Below are 18,610 nucleotides of genomic sequence, written 5' to 3' on the forward strand. Positions count from 1 at the left end.
ACAGTACCCGGAGGGAAGGAAGAGTCTAGGGGTAGATGCCGTAATGGGAGGATGTGGAAATGTATCTCCTATTTTCTCAACAAAAAGTAAAAGTTATTATTTGAGAGTGAGGATGGAGGAAGAATGTTGGGGATTTGAGGGAAGGGAAAACAGAGTGATACAGTTGCGAGGAGAGTGAGCTGACTAAGGGAATGAAGAATGATTGCTTGAGCTTCGTCCTCAGGAATTCAAAGTCTGACCAGTTCGTCATTATTGAATGTTCTTCTCCACATTCAACTGTGGGGGTTCACACGTAATGTAGAAGACAGAGAGTTGTATTTAACCACAGTTGGAATTCTACCAAGGAATTATTAAGAGGTAAAAGAGTATACAGAAGGAAATGCAATAAGACAAAGAAAAAAAGTAAGAAATTAAAGTCACGAATATTAAAAAGTAGCAAACTATTTACTTGTAAATAATATTTGATTGTCTATATAGAAAATCTAAAAGATACATACAATTTACTAAAAAGAAACAAAAAAGAAGGAAAAGGAGGAGAAGGAGGAGGAGGAGGAGAATTCTGTTCATTAAAGACATTGTAAGGAGTGAAAATACAAATTGGGAGATGACATGTAACACATTTAACTGACAAAGAATGAAATGTAAGGATATAAAGAATTCCTACAAAGCAACACAAAAAAGACAACCCAATAGCTAAATTGACAAAAAACTGTATTGAAATTACGCTGAAGGTAACCACTTTGAGCACCTCTTGTAATTGCAGAAGTCCGACGTGACTTGTAGTCATCTTTTGTTATCAGTACATATTGAGTATTACAATTTTAATACACTTTTTCTTTCTTAAAGTTTGTATGCATTTTTTTTCTTTTTGGCACCCTCTGTATATATGAATGTAAATGTGTAGAGTTTTCAAACTAATTATGGTGGTTGCCTCTGGGAAGGGGATGGTGGTCAAAGAAATTTCAGCCACATTATAATGTTTTAAATTTAAGAAAAGCCTATTTTCAGATATAACTTGTCATTGAAATTAATTTTTAAAAAGAAATTTAAAAACCAGAAATCTTCATTTGAATAAAACTGAGACTATTAAAAGGTGTCCTAAGCAGGATTCATCCAATATAAGATGTGACTTATCTTCAAACAACTCTTACCAAAAGATGAGGCACTGGAGAAACTTACATACCACGGTAGAGAACATTTGAGTATTTAGAGGGTTCCCAGGACACACCCTTGCAACTGTCAAGGGGCTTTTCCCCACAAAACATGTTTACATACATATTTGCCAGATGCCTAAAACTTGAAGTCTCCTGTCAGGATGGGGTAAACTCTCTCCCCCATATTCAAATACACACAGTACCTCATCCTTGTAGGAACAAGGGAACCCCATTTGGAAGATGATGAGAATAACTTCGTTATTTTTTACATTCACCATGCATACTGTGTAGACCTGAGACTACCATATACGCTGTCGTACAAACTCTAGGAGGGAAATGAGAGTGGACCAAGTAAGTGAAGAGTCTGTGTGTGTGTGTGTGTGTGTGTGAGAGAGAGAGAGAGAGAGAGAGAGAGAGAGAGAGAGAGAGAGAGAGAGAGAGAAAGAAAGAGAAATACAGATGTGGGCATATGGGAAAAACCATGCTGCATGAATTTTCTTACGTAGGAAGATTAGGCTGGTAGGTAATTGCTGTTACATGGCTGCTGTTTAATGAGTTGTTATGTTTTTATTCCCTTAGGTATGGCTCTCAATGGATGGTGGCAACACTTTCGAATTATTGGCTGACTTTCATGATGATATCATAAAGAATACTTATCATAGTTTTTATACTTCCGATATTACTTTTGTTTCCCAGAGTGGAAAGGTTTACTCGACGAAAGCTGGTGAGGAATTCACTTTTCTTGGTGTAAGCACTATTGTGAGCCAGGAATTAGAAGATACATGAAAAAAAAAAAAAATCTGCCATATTAATCAACTAATCCTAACATCTCAAACTTATTAGGGGTGATAGATTTTTAAAAAATATTTTTTTAATTGTGGTAAAATACACATAACAGAAAATTTACCATCTTAACCATTTTAAAGTGTATGGCTCAGTGGTATTATATATATTCAAAATGTTCTGTAACCCTTACCACTATCCATCGCCAGAACTCTTTCTATCTTGTAAAACTGAAATTCTATACCCTTTAAACAACTCTTCTGAAAGTAATTTTATCAATTTACTGTCCTACCAGTAATATGAAGGAATTCCAGTTGCTCCCCCTTCCCAGCAATTAGTATTGTTAGTCTTTTAAATAGGAAGCCGTCATGCTGAGTATGTAATGTTATCTCATTGAACATTCAGTTTGCATGAAAAATAATGTTGAGCACACTTTTATATGATCATTGGCCAATTTTATATCTTTTTTGGTAAATTAGAGTCCCAGACTCCCACCCGGATATTCCGGTTTCTAGGGACATTTCTGGTAAAAAATACCTTATTAGTTATGGTCCTGGCAGGAAACATTATTCCACTCAAGTGTTTCACCTGAGAGGGCACTATTTATAGAGCAGTGGACAGAGTTAAAGGAACCAACAATAATATTAAAATATCCAGAGACTACCAATGGGAGAAAGTGATTACAATCCCTTTGATTAAAGGGGTAATACAAATAAATAGATGATGATAGATAGATAGATAGATAGATAGATAGATAGATAGATAGATAGATAGATGAGAGATAGATAGATGGATAGATGATAGATAGATAGATAGATAGATAGATAGATAGATAGATAGATAGATAGATAGTAGACAGACAGACTTCTCTCTCCTTCCTTTCTTATCTCCTGTTAGTGCCTTTCATTGGCCAAACCCAATCAGAAGCCAGCTGGAAAGTACTGCAATTCATAGAGGTTAGTTAGCCTTCCAGTGCACCAGTCATGAAAGAGAAAGCCTGAGAATGGCTCTGAAGGAATTGGCAAATAGAGAATAGACAGCACATACTGTGAAACAAAATCAAAATAGACTAAGCAAGATGACTTTGGAAAGAGAAAAATAATAACACCTAAGAAAACTGAACTAAGTTGGCAATATACATTCTAAACTCTTACAAATTATAGATACAAACTGTAGAAACATGTCCATGTGTAGAATGAATAAGTAAGTGGAAAGAATAAAAAATGACAAATATAGATGCTGATGATTGAGAAGCTGCAAGTCGTAGGAATTTCCAGTCATGAACACGGGTGGTGGCTCTGTGTTTCTCTGTTACCGAAACTTCCTGGCACACTATAGCATTTTGATATGGATGAATGGATAAATACTGAAGAGAAGGGGAATAAAGGAAGCCAAGAATTGGTAATGTCTAAAATTAATGTCTAATGTCTTATTAGACATTAATTTTTTTAAACCAAAATCAAACCCAATAATAAAAGCAAAAACACTTCTGAATTATTTGAAACAGAGAACGTAAATCAATTTTAAAGGCACAAAAAATCAAGCCAGCCTTGGATTTCTCTGCTGCAACAATGAATAATATCACATATTCCTCTGAAGAACCTTAAGAGAAAAATAATATTGCCTAAAAATTTGGAGGCAACTCACCCAGTTATTCATAGGCAAAGCCAATAGAAGAATGTTATAAACACTGTAGTTCATCAAATCGGAGGTTCGTTGATTATAAGATGCACCTTGTTCTATTAACACAAAAAAAGAAAAACTCTTCCAATTGAACTTTAACACAGCGTCTGAACAGTGATCCTGGTGGGTGATGCTTGGATTTCTCTGACATTATTTCCCATGCCTGTAGTTGCACTGGTTGGTGTGTGATAAGACAAATTGTGCATGTTATCTCAGTAACAAAACATAATGCAATTTCATCTACTTGTGGATTTCTTCCTTCCTAATGTCCTGGAAAGTAGTCAGTAGTGATCATACAAGAAAATTTGGAATTGTGATAATTCTTCCGGTCCCATTTTGCTTTATTGAGAAATATGAGCCCCACTGTTTTCCTCTCTTGCTGCACCCACCATAACTGTTTCAATGCCTAATTATAATGTAACATTTTTTAAAGCATTTTAAGCAGCAACAAAACTCAGTATGTCCTACACCAGTGATTCAGGAAACTCAAAGTCATGGCAATATAAAGAGCTGAGATGACATACATGCGGTTGTAGCCAATTGACACAATGGCGTGAGTGCCACCTGGCGGACAATGATTGTAAGACACTTCAGATATAAAATGAGTCTCAATTTACAAGATGTTAAAATGTGAAAAAAAGATACCTTATGTTTATAGGTGAAATAGGGCATATCGAACCTTAGCAATTGTAATGGTTAATTTTACGTGTCAACTTGACTGGGCCAAGGGGTACCCAGATTAAACAGTATTTCTGGGTGTGTCTGTCAGGATGTTTCTGGATGAGATTAATTTTTGAATCGTGGACACAGTAAAGGAGACTGCCCTCCCCAATGCGGGTCGGCATCATCCAGTCCTTTGAGGACCTGAGTAGAACAAAAAGGTGGAGGAAGGAGGGATTCACCCTGTGGCTTCCCACCTGTCTCCTTGAGCTGGGACATTGGTCATCTTCTGCCCTTGGATGGGGACTTACATGAGTGGTCCCCCAGTTCTCAGGCCTTTGGCCTCTGACTGGGAGTTACATCATCAGGTCCCCTGGCTTCCAGATGGCAGATGGTAGGACTTCTCAGCCTCCATAACTGCATGAGCTAATTCCCCATAATAAATCTCTTCCTATAGCCCGCACTGGCTCGTAGAGGGTGCTAGTGGTACAAGTGGTTGGGTTCTATGTGTATTCTGAGGTTAAACCCAATAGGACTTGCTGATGGGTTAGGTGTAGTGTGTGAGAGAGGGAGGAATTAAGAATGAAACCAAGGTGATTGGACTGAGCAGCAGGGATGAGGCAGTGGCGTTGATGCGGGTGAGGAAGGCCAAGGATGGAGGAGGCTAAGGATGTGAGTGAGCATTAGGACGAGCTCGGTTTGGGATGCCTAGCGGACATGGACCTGGAGCTGCCAATAGGCAGTTGGATATGTAAGTCTGGAGCGCAGGGAAGAGAATGAGGTGGGATGTTGAAATTGGGAATCATCCACATAAAGAGGAATTTTAAATCCTAAAACTGGACGGGACCTCCAGAGATAATGAGAGAAGAAATATAAGAACAGAGTGCTGGGGTACTCCAGCGTTTAGGGGTCAGGGAGGGGACAATGGACCTCTTGGGAGAGCCGGGCTGAGCTAGGGCATGTTAGGTGGGCAGGTCGTGTGTAGAAATCAGCCTTTTCCGTCCTGAGACCTGAGCTTTCACTCGGGCTCCATCCTCCATTCAGGGGGCTTTCTCTTTCTCTGGATCTGTGTTTGTTTGGTTAAGTGAATGCTGCTGCTGTCTTAGCACATGACTCCCAGAACTCCACCGTGCTGCCCTAAGGCATGAGAGAAGCACAGGACACCAAATTTGGATCAACATATTAGTCTTCCTGTAGTTTATGATTCAGGGGTCTCTACCACTAATTCCCCTTGCTGCCCTGAGGGTTGTTTTCTCATTGCCTTCTACCTATCAGGAACCTGACTTCGGCATTAGGGAGAGACTCCACTACCGGGGAGCTGACTTCTTTCCTTCCAGACGTCTTTAACATCCGCTCACTCTATCGATCCTTCACCTACTTCAGCGACCAGGTTCTGTAATGAATTGGAGCCTGGAAAAGACTTTCAGGGACTCAACAGAGACGAACCTCTATATTGCTACTTCTGGCATCTCAGAGACCTACTCCCACCCCTTAGTTTAAATGAGGAGTTTTTACAAAGGATCGTATTAAACGTTCTCTAGTTGTGTTGTATCAATTATCAAGAGACCTCTGTTTCTTTCCTGATAGGATTGGAAAGATATACTGAAATTGGATCTATTACTGATAAAATTTTCACATTATACTATGACCACGTGGGAGTCATACATAAACTGACTCCAGATCGTTTTGAAGCTGGCAGGTCACTTGCAGCCTTAGGAAATTCTAAAGGTATTTTTGGACAGGTCAGTGATATAATGCATTGAAATAGTTCGCCCTGTTTTATGAATAGATGCCACATTATATACACAGAATAATGGGAAACTAGGAAAGCAGATTCCTTGGGACAAACGCTTATTAAGGCACTTTGCTCTATTTAACTAAAGGAAAAACCGCCATACTCGTATACCAGAGAGCATCTCCCAAACCTTCCAAGTCCCATACCGGGTTATACAGATGTAACTCCACCCAGGGTATCTTCAGACAAATATCTACACAGCAAAACCCAACCAGCTATTCCAAGCTAGACCCATTCCTGCCAACCCAGGTACCTGGCAGGTTTGATCTTCTACCTCCCAAGATTGACCGCAAGAAACTCGAGTTCTGTTTTTCATACTGGTTTACCCTTCTCTTTTATATTAACCCTGCCCCCCTCATTTATTCCTTTTCGAATGGTAACGTGGGAAGGAGTTATAGATGATACTACATGCAGATTTTTCTAATAATTTTCATGTATAGTATGCTACTTGTGAAGGCACATCTGCCTACGAACTCACCCTTGTGTGGACGGTCATGCAAATGGACTCTCATCGATACACCGATATAGAATCAAACAGATGTTTCGACTAGGGTTTAATAAAACCTGCCCTTCGGCCTAAAGGAAATAGAAAAAAGGATGACTAGTGGTAATAAAACATTCCCAATGACCAGGTCAAAGCGGCTGAGAGGGTGGTGTTTTCATTTCTTTTGTCTGAGGTAGTCAGAGAGGGTGACGTGGGACTTCCTTGTGACAGTAAGATGCCACCACGTGACTCCCTGTGTATTTGCCAGTCTGTGGTGTGAGCTCTGCAGAGATGTCAATCCAATGACATGAATGGGAGGATAGAACTAACCAAAAAAGCAGTCGCCGTCATTTTTCACCCATGTCACAATGTGTATGACATAGCTGAGCTCTCTTAGATGAAAGTTTAAATTATGAAAATCAACAGCCGAGAGAGGTTTATACTCAGGATGGGTTCAAGGAACTCACACTCAATACTATCATCTCCCTTCCCCCAAACAAACTATGCGTTCTGCGTTCCGTCTGGATAAAAAGAATCACTAGCCTTTATTTGACCCTGAGTCTGCCAGGCACTGTTGTGAGCTCTTACTCTTTGTGACAACCATGTATCCTCATTTTACCGATAAGGAAGTGAGGCAGAGGAAAGCCAAATAATTTACCCCAAATTACCTCTATCACATGATAGTTATTGGACTCAGACATCTAACCAGGCCACAGGTCCCAGGGCCTCAACTGTACTTTTTAGTCACTATGTTACCTTTCACTGGACTTGCACACACTTTTCATGGGATATTCTTGGCACCCCCAGGCTAGACTGTCATACAGAATTCTAAAGCATTTGCTGCCTTTTCAGAGTCCTGAAGCCATCTGTTCAGTCCCACTTTTATTCTCCTTGCATCTGTTTCCCACTCTCTCCCCTTCTCAGTGGGTTCCCAAATTTAAGAAACTAGGGAAAAAGGCATAACAGAAAATGGGTCTTGGAGCCCATTCTGTGATGACTATGCTGCCACCCGCCTGCACTACCTACCCCTCCCTCCTCACCTCATAGAAACAAGCTTAGCTCCAACATGCCCTTGGGGCCTGGTCTTCACCTCTCTTCTCGCCCCCTAAAAGTTCCCAAAGCGACAGGATCAGGATGGGAGAAGGATGTGTTAGAAAGAAGAGCTACGGCCCAGAAAACTGAACCACAGATGCCATGTTGGCTGCCAGGGAAAGCCTTGTGAACTGGAGGAAATGAGATGAGCAGGAGCTACCAGAGTTGGGGACACAGACAGTAGCTGTGCAGTCACTCTCAGGGGACTGGGAGTAGCAGCTTTCCAATGAAGAGACGTACTTCACAGCTCCTTTCCTAAATAAAACTCTAAATGAGAACTGAGTTTAAAATCTGCACCTCCAGATTCCACCCCCCACACACACACACACAGCAGAAGACACACAAGTCTCCATACACCCTTCCACCTCAGCATCCCATAAAGGGCACAGGAATCTTAAAGTGAATCTCACTCCTCAGAATTTCTTTTTCTCCTCAACAGAAAAATGCATTGTCCCTTGCATACACATGGATATTCAAATAGAGCATGTAGAGATATTACTCCTACTGATACACAACCAGTATTATTTTGATGTGAACTGGAAATAAATGTGTTATTTGCATTCTGTCATAATTGAAATATAAAAAGTACATGTAAATGCAATCTATTTTTTTCGTACTCCAGGCTCCTGATATGGGCTTTGAGACCGCACTTGCTCTGCAGTATATCACCTTAGATGAAATGATCTTTTATGCATATGTACCCGAGAATGAACCTGAGAAAAGCAGATACACCAAGCAATTCAACAACATTCACTTGGGAAAAGTGATACACTCCGGGTAGGTACTGATTTGCCTCACATTTATTTAGATTGCACACTGGTTTCTAGATTCTAAATTTTGAGCCTACTTTTTTGAGTACTTTTCTTGGTCAAATAGAGTAAGTTTTTTTGACACCTCATGAGGCCAAATGTGTTTGGAGATGCCAAGGTGACTTACATGATGCCACAATCTCAGGAACTCAGGGCCAGGCATATCAGCACCATGAGGCCAAGCTATAGTAATGTACATTTGCCATCTTGAGTGTGAAAACGTTCTGGGCTACACTGGATACTGCTTATCCAGTGTTCACTCACATGGCACTTCTCGTATGTCCAAACAACAAACACATCTAATGTAGTGAAGGCCATCTTGCATGAAATACTGTGTGACAGGTATGCAGAATTCTCAGGAACGCTTACTTCTAAGACATTGGCAAGAGCCAGTGACCCTTGAAGCTATCTTCAAGGTCTAAATAGTCTCTTTGAAGAACATTATGAGTTCTACAACACCTCAAAATCTAATAACCAGAAAAGGAACAACTTCAGATTACTAGAAACTCACCCTATCCCAAATATGGTAGGCCCTATTCCACCCGGGTGAAATCTGTTTCTTACACATGTATGGGGCTGTCGGGACATACCCTGTCCCATAACCAGCAACCCCATGCACCCCCGGGCAGCTCACTTGGAGGTGGGCATGAAGACTGGAATCAGACTTAACAAATGCTGGCAGTAGTTTTGTTTTGTTTTGTTTTTTTTCCATGAGGACTGTAGAACTTTCTGTCTCTAAGAAAAGTACCCATGATTTTTATTTTCAACAGCTTGTGTATGTGTGCCATTCCAGGTCACTCGCTTCATGTTTATGCTATAGGTACGGCCTTATAGAAAACATATAGAATCACTTTTTAAAAAATTAACATCTTCATACCACCCTAATGTTAATCATTTCTTATCACCTAATTATTTTTAAAAGCAGATTCTCTTAAGGATCAGAATATGTGAGAACCAGACCAACACATTCTGTGATCAGATGTAGTCACTTTGCTCAGAAACTAGGGAACAGGCAAACCCCAGGCAGGAAATGGGAGCAAAGAGCCAGGATCAGAGAACTGGAGGCAAGTGGAACTTCGACTGGGGCAGTTGAGGGTTTGGGAGCCCAGAGTTATGAGGTGAGCAGTAGGCCAAAGGCAGATATCTAGATATTGGGGGTGGGGGGTGCCTTTCATTCAGCTCTTCCACAAACAATTACTTAGCACGTATGTGTGTGCAAAGCTCTGTGGTTGCTGCTGTGGTAGAACGGGGGGGAAGACATTCCTTGTTGTACGCTAGCACTGGACGTAGGCAAGTATGTACTTACAGCTGACATAAGTCTACAGCGGAAAAGAGTGGAGCATTGAGAGAGTGTTTTCCTGGGGGTTGATGAGCCTTTGTTTGGAGGATCTTGGAAAGTTTCTCAGAGGCAGTGATGCTTATGACGAGATCGGAAGGCTGAGGATGAAGGAAGGGATGGGGGTCGAGGAAAGGTTCCAGACTGAGAGAACAGCATGTATAAGGCCCCCAGGCCAAAAAGCATGGTGTGTGTTTGAGAAACCAAAAGAAACCCAGAGTGATTTCAGTGTCATGAACAAAGGAGGAAAGTCATTCAAGAGAGTGGAGCCAGGTCAGACAGGGACTCTGAGTCCTAGTAAGGAATTTGGATGTTATTCCATGAAAGCAGGAGGCACCGAAGGCTTCTAATTAGGTGAAAAACTGGATTGATTTATGTGTAATTTGTCTACTAAAGAAGCTAGAGAAACCAACTTTATTTTTCTTCCTACTGTGTCTCTTCAAATCCCCTTTGGGGGCTTACTTTCTTTCCTACCTCTAGATGAAATATCAGGCAAGCCCCATAGCTTTTCCCTTAGAGAGTAAGTAAATATTTCCTTGGCTTAAGAAAAGTAATAATCACATGACTTAATAATCACCTGACTCTGTTCCTGTCTAGTGTTTAAAAAAAAATGTCAAACTCTCATCCAATTTAAATTTGTTTCCCAAACTCTGATTGGAACCTGACCCAAACTGGGAACCCTGGGGTGTGGGGAGAGAGAGTGTTTCTCGTTCTCATTGTTTTCTTGTTCGTAGCCTCCTCCCTTCTCGCTTACAATTTATAGCCCTTCTAGAGTTTGGGTGAAAGAAGGGAGGTGAGAAAAAAGGGATGAGAGGTCCTCCTGATGGAGACCCCAGAGTCCTTTAAAGGGGGAAGTGCCATTCTTCTAATTGGTGACAACTGCCCCCATCACCTCCACGCCTCTGGAAGTCTGCTACTCTCCTGGGGTCCCTTTGCCCTTTCCACAATCCTTCTGGGCAGCATTTCTTTTTTTTTTCCTCCTGCCTTTTTCCCCCAAACCCAATGCTATCTACCCCATCCTCTAGAGATAAGCATTGTCTTGAATTTTGGGCGAACATTAAAGATATTTTTTTCTTTATGACTTTAACACATGCATATGTATCAAAATGTATTGCTTAGTGTTACTAGATGTGTTACATAGCTACGCATGCCTTCTCCTGGAATTTGCCTTTTTCATACAACATTATGCTTTTATGATGACCTCAGATGCTTCCTAAATGACTGGAGAGTTGAAATATGTAATTTATTTTGAGTTAATTTTTGTGAAGGTCTGTGTCTAGATTTTTTCTTTTGCATGTGGATGTCCTAGGTTAACATTTTAAATATAGATGTTTTTCTTGATTATAAAGTACATGTCCATTGTAGAAATTTCTTAAAACACAGCTAAATTTAAAGAAGAAAATTGAAATCATGACTGTTAACACTTTGATGAATTACTGATTAGCTCTTTTAATATGCATTTTAACATTCTTCACCTTGCTTCTTTCATTTAGACATTATATATGACCGTTTTCCTTATATAATTGAAAACGCTGTAAATATTTTAATAGTTGCATTTTGTCTAAGTAAATCACGTATTAACATTTACTTAATTTTCCCATTGTTGGCATCTCTTATTTCCACCTTTTATCATAATGCTGTGATGGACACCTTTGTGTGGAAAGATTTTTATCACCTGTGTTTCAAGTGATTTCCTTAGGATAGAGCCCTACTGGTAGACTTATGGAATCAGAGGGAAAACAAATAATGCTATCACTCTTAATGAATACTTTCAAATTGCTTTCTGGGAAGTATGCACCAACTTAACTCCCATCAGTAGTGGATGAATGCCTTTCTCCACTCAATTCTTGCCACTCCTGAACCCTATCATTTAAAAGTCTTTGCTAATTTGATAGGTGGAAAGTTGTATCCCATTACTGTAATTGGCATTTCATTGGTTAACTAATGAGGTTGAAGAACCATTAATCAAATATTCATTTGTCAGCCATTTGTGGCATATTTTGTTTGTAAATTATATATTCATAAACTTGCTCATTGATGCCACAGTTTTATCCAAATTCCTTACTGTCTATTTGTTTGTTTAGGAAAACCGGAACAGCTCACATAAGAAAGATACTGAAACATGACACTCCTAAAGGATTTTTGTCCTCAGTTATTGCAGAAATGACAGACCCTTTTGGAGTAGAAGACGTGAGTGAGAGCTCTTGTTTGTCTAGTTCCCTTTCCATCAATCAAGATGGAAACTTCTATAAACTTACTCTTCAAATGCAAAGTAAGTATATAACATAACATATTTCTTATGGCTAGTAAAAATAAAAAGTTCTCATTTGAGAAGACTGTCCATGCTCATTTATAGAGCAGTAGATTTTAAAATTTAGTCCAACTGGTAATCTGCCTAAGTCCACATCTACTAAAGTCTAGAGGAATTTTTTATTTCTGATACAATTAAACCTAGCTATAAGTTCATTGACATTTCATCAATACTAGGACCTATTATTTATTCCCACTTTTTTGTATTAACCAGTATTCAGGAGAAATGAAAGAAAATGGGAAGTCCATGCAGATTTTGCCCTCCATAATAAAATAATTTTGAATCACTGTTGTGTAGGATATTGCCATTTCAAAGGATTATGTGATAGATATGCGTACACAGTAAAAGCTAGTATAGTTCATTATAAGAATTTGCGTTTTATTCTGAGTAAATGGGAAGCCACTGGAGGGTTTTGAGCAGAAAGTGACATGATAGGACTTAGGTTTTAACAAGATCACTTTAGGTGCTGTGTTGAGAGTAGACTGGGCAGGTGATGGAGAGAGGGCAAGAAGGAAAGCAGAGAAATCAGGAGGCTGTTATGATAATTGGGTGAGGGATCATATTAAGTTTAAGATGCTGTTACTCATCTAAGTAGAGAAATAAGGTGGCTATTTGGAAAGACAAATCTGGAGTTCAATAAAGACATCTGGACTGGAGAGAGAAATTTGAGTGGTCTGCATATATATGATAGTGCTATGACACCAGCCAGGAGATGAGAAAGAATCAGTAAAGGAGATTGGATAGTCTGCTCTGAGAACTGAGTGAAGATGTTTCCAGAAGGAGGGAATACTCCTGTGTTAGATGCCATCAGTGAGTCAAATAAGACGAGAAAAGAAAATTGGCCAGGGGAGCTGTTGTTGGGAAGCTTGACAAAAGCTGTTGTTGGGTAGAGTATTGTAGACCAAAGTCTGATTGGATTAGGTTCAAAAACTTAGAGAGGAGAGGAATGAAGATGTGAATTAAGGCAACTCAAGGAATTTCACTACAAAGAGGAGGAAATTATGTGGCAGTTGGAGGAATTGTAAAAAAGGATTTTTGTCTAGAATGGGAGAGATTAGAGCATGTGTGAGTCATAAAGGGAATTGGAGGATCTCTTGACTAGTTCTATTTATTTTTTCAGAATGAGGTGAGTATTGTTGATGTGTTCCAAGACCTATCAAAAACATGTGATAATGAAAAAAAATAGAAACATGTGATAATGATGCCCTCCCTCTCCTTGAAACCCCCTTCTGTTGGCTTCCCTCATATTCTCTGTCATGGATTTTTTCTAATCATTTCTCCTTTGTCTGCTTTGTGGCATCTTTTCCCCTTCCATTCCTTAAATGACAATGTTCCTTATGCCCTAGAGCCTCTTTTCATCCAAATCTTCTTGCTCTCCTTAAACAATCAATTATTCATCCATTCAGCAAATATTTATTGAGCAGCCTCTATGTAATAGGCAGATCTTTAGGTGCTGGGGATACATTATCCTTCTCTTGTAGAATCACAATAAAGATTTTAGGTTATTAAGCCTCTTGGCAGTTTTATAGTAAAGAAATCGGGTTTCTTATAATTGCTTAGTCCTACATGGCTTTTTTTTTCTGCTGGGAATTTTATAGAATCTGTTTCATAGTAAAGGGTAAAATATAGGTCTGTGCTTGACATATTCATGATATCTTTTCTATAAAATAATTTGAAGTATCACCTGAAATCTGGCAATTGTGTTCTATGGTTCAGACCACAGTTTAAAAACTGAAGTAGTGCATCTCATCAGTTTTGTCCTCCAGGATGTTTGGAGAACATTGGCTCTTTTATTTTATATCAAGTCATTCCTGTTTTAGCTCCAGGTGTTACTTCCTCATTTCAAGATTTGGACGTAGAGAAGACTGTGGTGATTCCCGGTTACAGCAGCTTCCTCATCACAAGAATTGTAGATGCTAAGAATGCTTTAGCTATTGCTACCATGCCTGGAAGGGTACCCAACGGTATGACTTTTGTAAAAGACTCCTGGTTCTTATACAACTTTGGGCAGAGGAATGGCCGAACGTGGACTATATATGAAAAACCGTGCAATTATTGGTTTCAGCAACATGATGATTCACTATCTCTCAATGTCCTGAAATACATTGATCTGGGGAAATCTCAGTCTTTAAAAGTCAAGGTCATACCTAATACAAAAGGTAAGGTATTTGTCTTGGGAAACATCAAAAGGAGATGTTTTGCTTTCCTTGAATGTGAAATAATACTCTTTGTGATATATATATATTTTTATCTTTGGTTTCCATAGTATTCTACTAATACCAGTATTAGCTCCTAATTATTGGGCACTTACTATGCGTGAAGGTCTGTATTAAGTGATTTTTTTTATACATCTTTTAATGTTTGTAACAACTCTAAAAGGCTAGACTATAATCCCCATTTTACAAATGAGGAAAATAAGATTAAGTTAGCAGCCCAAGTTTACAGGGGATTTTAGTTTGGATTTTTGCTTTCCTCTGAAAAGAAAACCTTTTAAACATCTTGAATTATCATAATTATTTCAAGTGTTGATTGCTAGCTAAATAATGGCTTTTAAGTAAAATTCTATACTTTTCCCATTTTTCCAGGTATTTATTTATTAGCAAAGTAAAGAACTTATTAACAAGGATGGAGAAACGGCATAGTGAAAAAAATACAACAAAAAGTTTTAGTAAATAACTGAGCTATAATAGAAAAAGAGGAGGGAAAGATGGAAGGAAGGGAGGGAAAGAGAAAAAAAATGTTGTCACCAGAAATGAAGAGGTGACAAGGCAAAAAAATTAGCTACTGTGCGGCTGCCTGAAAGACACGAGGCTCAGATGTAGACTACATAGGCAGTGATGGATTTTAATGCCCCAGCCTTGGCAGAGATGTGGCTTTGGGCCTTTCTACTTTGTGATAGCAAATTGGAACTGAGACCATCACATAAAGGTGGTAGTGTTAAACCATGAAGAGAGGACCAGGAAAACTACATACCAACCCAAAAAAAGGAGCTAGGGAGATTATCATCTCCCTGGGGCTCAAAGTGGAGAAAAAGAATCTCCTATAAAAACCCCAAACTCCAAGACTGTGTAACACCAGAGGGTACCCACCAGATGCAGGAATCTTAAGCTGAGAAGTAATTATAATCCCTGGGCACCAGCATAAGTCAGCACAAAACCCTCTGTAGGAATATTTTCATAACCCAAGTTATGTAGAATTCCATGAAAAAAGAAATCATTGAGCATGAATCAAGGAAAAGAATTTTAAAGCTATGTAAGGAAATGACCCAACAGGCATAGGACATTTAATCTTCAAGAGGTTGAGATAATAGAAAAATCAGGAGGACACTATAAAATAAGCATATGTAAAACTCTTTTTATTTTATTAATTGTATAATATTGGGGAACATTGTGTTTCTCCAGGGCCCATCAGCTCCAAGTCGTTGTCCTTCAATCTAGTTGTGGAGGGCGCAGCTCAGCTCCAAGTCCAGTCACTGTTTTCAATCTTTAGTTGCAGGGGGCGCAGCCCACCATCCCATGCGGGAATTGAACCGGCAACCTTGTTGTTGAGAGCTCTCACTCTAACCAACTGAGCCATCTGGCCACCCCATGTAAAACTCTTAAAGAGAGAAAAGAAGATACATGAACCATAATGAAAGGACAAAACACTATTTTTAAAGGGGGCTTATTTGAAAAACAGAATCAAATACAATTTATATAAATGAAAATCATAGGCTTTGAAAAAAAAAAAGGGAAGACATCTATTTCTATTTCCATCATACTGTGAACTAAATATCCTGAAAAACTTCTTTCTGAAACCCTTAGAACTCTTTCTCACTGATTATAATACTATTTGTCCCTATTCCTTTCAAGTAATTTTAGAGGTTTAATTTTATGGGTTTAACTTTCCACTTAATTCTTTAATTTATCTAGATTTTGTTTTGGTGTATTGTAGATGGTTTACTAGTTGTTCCAACATCACTTATTGCATAGTGTATCCTTTCTTCACTGATTTCAAAACATGACTTTATCTTATGTCAAAATATGACAATTTACCTGTTATTTTTACCATCTCTGGATTTTAGAATTCTGTTCCTTTATTATCTCTTTATATTCCAGTCCAAATCCCACAATGTTCTAATTAGTTCAGCTTTAAAATGTACCAAATTAATTGTTCAGTGGTGCAATCAGTTTTACTCATTGACTCTGATGGAACCAAAAGGTAATCAGCAAATTAACTCAATCACCTTCTTGTGAAGAAAAGTCTAGTTCACGCTGCTAAAGGAATGTCCCTGGTCCAGCCACATCTGCAAAGCCTGGGTGCTTATTAGAAATGCAGTTTTTTTGTAGTTCTTTATGAATTTTTGGTGTTTTTCTTTTTCTGTTTTTATGGAAAATCCCATTGGGATTTTGATAGGGATTGCATTGAATCTGTAGACCACTTTCGGTAGTATGGACATTAATATTAATTCTTACAATCTGTAAACCCAGGTAAAGGGGTTTTTAGACCTGACTTCAATGAGGTCGGAATTCCCCACACAGTAAACAATGCTCCAGGCACCAGCTGGCTATTCTACAATTTCACTCAGTTCCGACACTGTCTATCCAGAGATAGGATCAGATTCCACAGGTTAACGGTTCAGTCCCACAAAACTGCCTCCGCCCCCACCCCCACCCCCACTTGGGTTTCCAATGGTAAACCCAGATTGTTTCCTGTGCGTCTGACTGATTGGCTACAGGCTGCAGGTTTCCGTGACCCCCTCCTCAGGGTCCGTTAATTTGCTAGAGCAGCTCACAGAACTCAAAGAAACATTTTACTTACTGGATTTCCAGTTTATTATACAAGCATGTCATAACAGTTACAGATGAACACCCAGATGGAAGAGATACGTAGGCCAAAGTATGGGGGGAGAGCACAGAGTGGCACAGACACGCCACTCTCCTAGCACCTGCGTGTATTCACCAACCTGGAAACTCTTCGAACCTCGTCCTTTTAGGGTTTTACAGAGGCCTCATTACATAGACATAACTGATTAAATCATTCCCCATTGGCAATTGAGCCAACCTGAGTGTGGGGCTGGGGGGGACCTGTTTACCCCAACCTTCTGATTAGGTGGTTGGTTCTCCTGGCAACTGGCCCCCATCCTTAGGTGTGGTCCAAAAGTTACCTTACTGACCTAACAAAAGACAGCTTTATTGCTCTCTTCACTTAGGAAATTCCAAGGGTTTAGGAGCTCTGTGCCAGAAATGGGACAGAAGACCAACTATGTATTTCTTATTAGAAAGCACAATATCACATTGGGTATCTTTCCATTTAGTGTGTCTTCTTCGTCTTTCACTGACGTCTCATAGTTTTCAGTGTACAGGTCTTTTACCTCCTTGGTTAAATTTATTCGTCGGTAGTTTATTCTTTTTTATTTTATTGTAAATGGGATATTTTTCTTAATTTTTCTCTTTCAGAGAGTTCATTGTTAGTGTGTAGAAATGCAACTGATTTTGGTATTTCGATTTTGTATCGTGGAACTTTATGGAACTTGTCTATTAGTTGTAAGTTTTTTTGTGAAGTCTTTAGGGTTTCCTATATATAAGATCCTGTCATCTGCAAACATAGGCATTTTCACTTCTTCCTTTCTGGTTTGGATGACCTTTATTTCTTTCTCTTGACCAGTTGCTCTGGGTAAGACTTCCAGTACTATGTTGAATAGAAGTGGCAAGAATGATCATCCTTCTCTTGTTCCTGATCTTAGAAGACAAGATTTAAGCTTTGAGTATGATAAATACGAGTATGATGTTAGCTAGAAGCTTGTCATATGTTGCCTTTATTGTGTTGAGGTGCATTTCTTGTATGCCTAATTTGTGGAGAGTTTTTATTGTTAATGGACATTGTATTTTGTCAGACGCTTTTTCTGTATCTATTGGGATGATAAATGATTTTTTATTCTTCATTTTGTCAATGTGGTGTATCACAATAAAGACTCTGAATATCCAAAGCAATCTTGAGAAAGAAAAAAGCTGGAGGCATCACACTCCCGGATTTCAAACTATATTACGAAGTTATGATAATTAAAACATTATGGTACTGGCATAAAAAACAGACACGCAGACCAACGGGACAGAATAGAGAGCCCAGAAGTAAACCCATGCATATCCAGTCAGCTAATCTTTGACAAGGGAGCCAAGAACATATAATGTGGAAAGGACAGTCTCTTTAATAAATGGTGTTGGGAAAATTAGATTATTCACGTGAATGAAATAAGACCCCAATTTTATACCACTCACAAAAATTAACTCGAAATGGATAAAAACTAAAGGTAAGACCTGAAACCATAAAATTCCTAGAAGAAAACATGGGGGAAAAGCTCTTGACCTCGGTCTTGGTAATGATTTTTTTGGAAATGGTACTTAAAGCAAAGGCAACAAAAGCAAAAATAAACAAGTGGGATGACATCAAACTAAAAAGCTTCTGCACAGCAAAATACACATAAAAACCCACCAATCAAAAACATGAATGGGCAATCTATGGAA

General features: G+C 39.0%; 1 protein-coding gene across 1 annotated transcript in view; it reads left to right on the forward strand.

Moving 5' to 3' along the window:
- The window catches only part of CATSPERB (cation channel sperm associated auxiliary subunit beta), a 65,026-nt gene that overhangs the window by 30,618 nt on the left and 15,798 nt on the right, over positions 1-18,610 (forward strand). Inside the window, 5 exon segments of the mRNA XM_074326742.1 lie at positions 1,734-1,878; positions 5,868-6,022; positions 8,274-8,428; positions 11,881-12,068; positions 13,928-14,266. Of these exon segments, the coding sequence (XP_074182843.1) occupies positions 1,734-1,878; positions 5,868-6,022; positions 8,274-8,428; positions 11,881-12,068; positions 13,928-14,266 (982 nt within the window).

The sequence above is a fragment of the Rhinolophus sinicus genome, linkage group LG03, assembly GCF_036562045.2.
Source record: "Rhinolophus sinicus isolate RSC01 linkage group LG03, ASM3656204v1, whole genome shotgun sequence".
Lineage (NCBI taxonomy): Eukaryota > Metazoa > Chordata > Mammalia > Chiroptera > Rhinolophidae > Rhinolophus > Rhinolophus sinicus.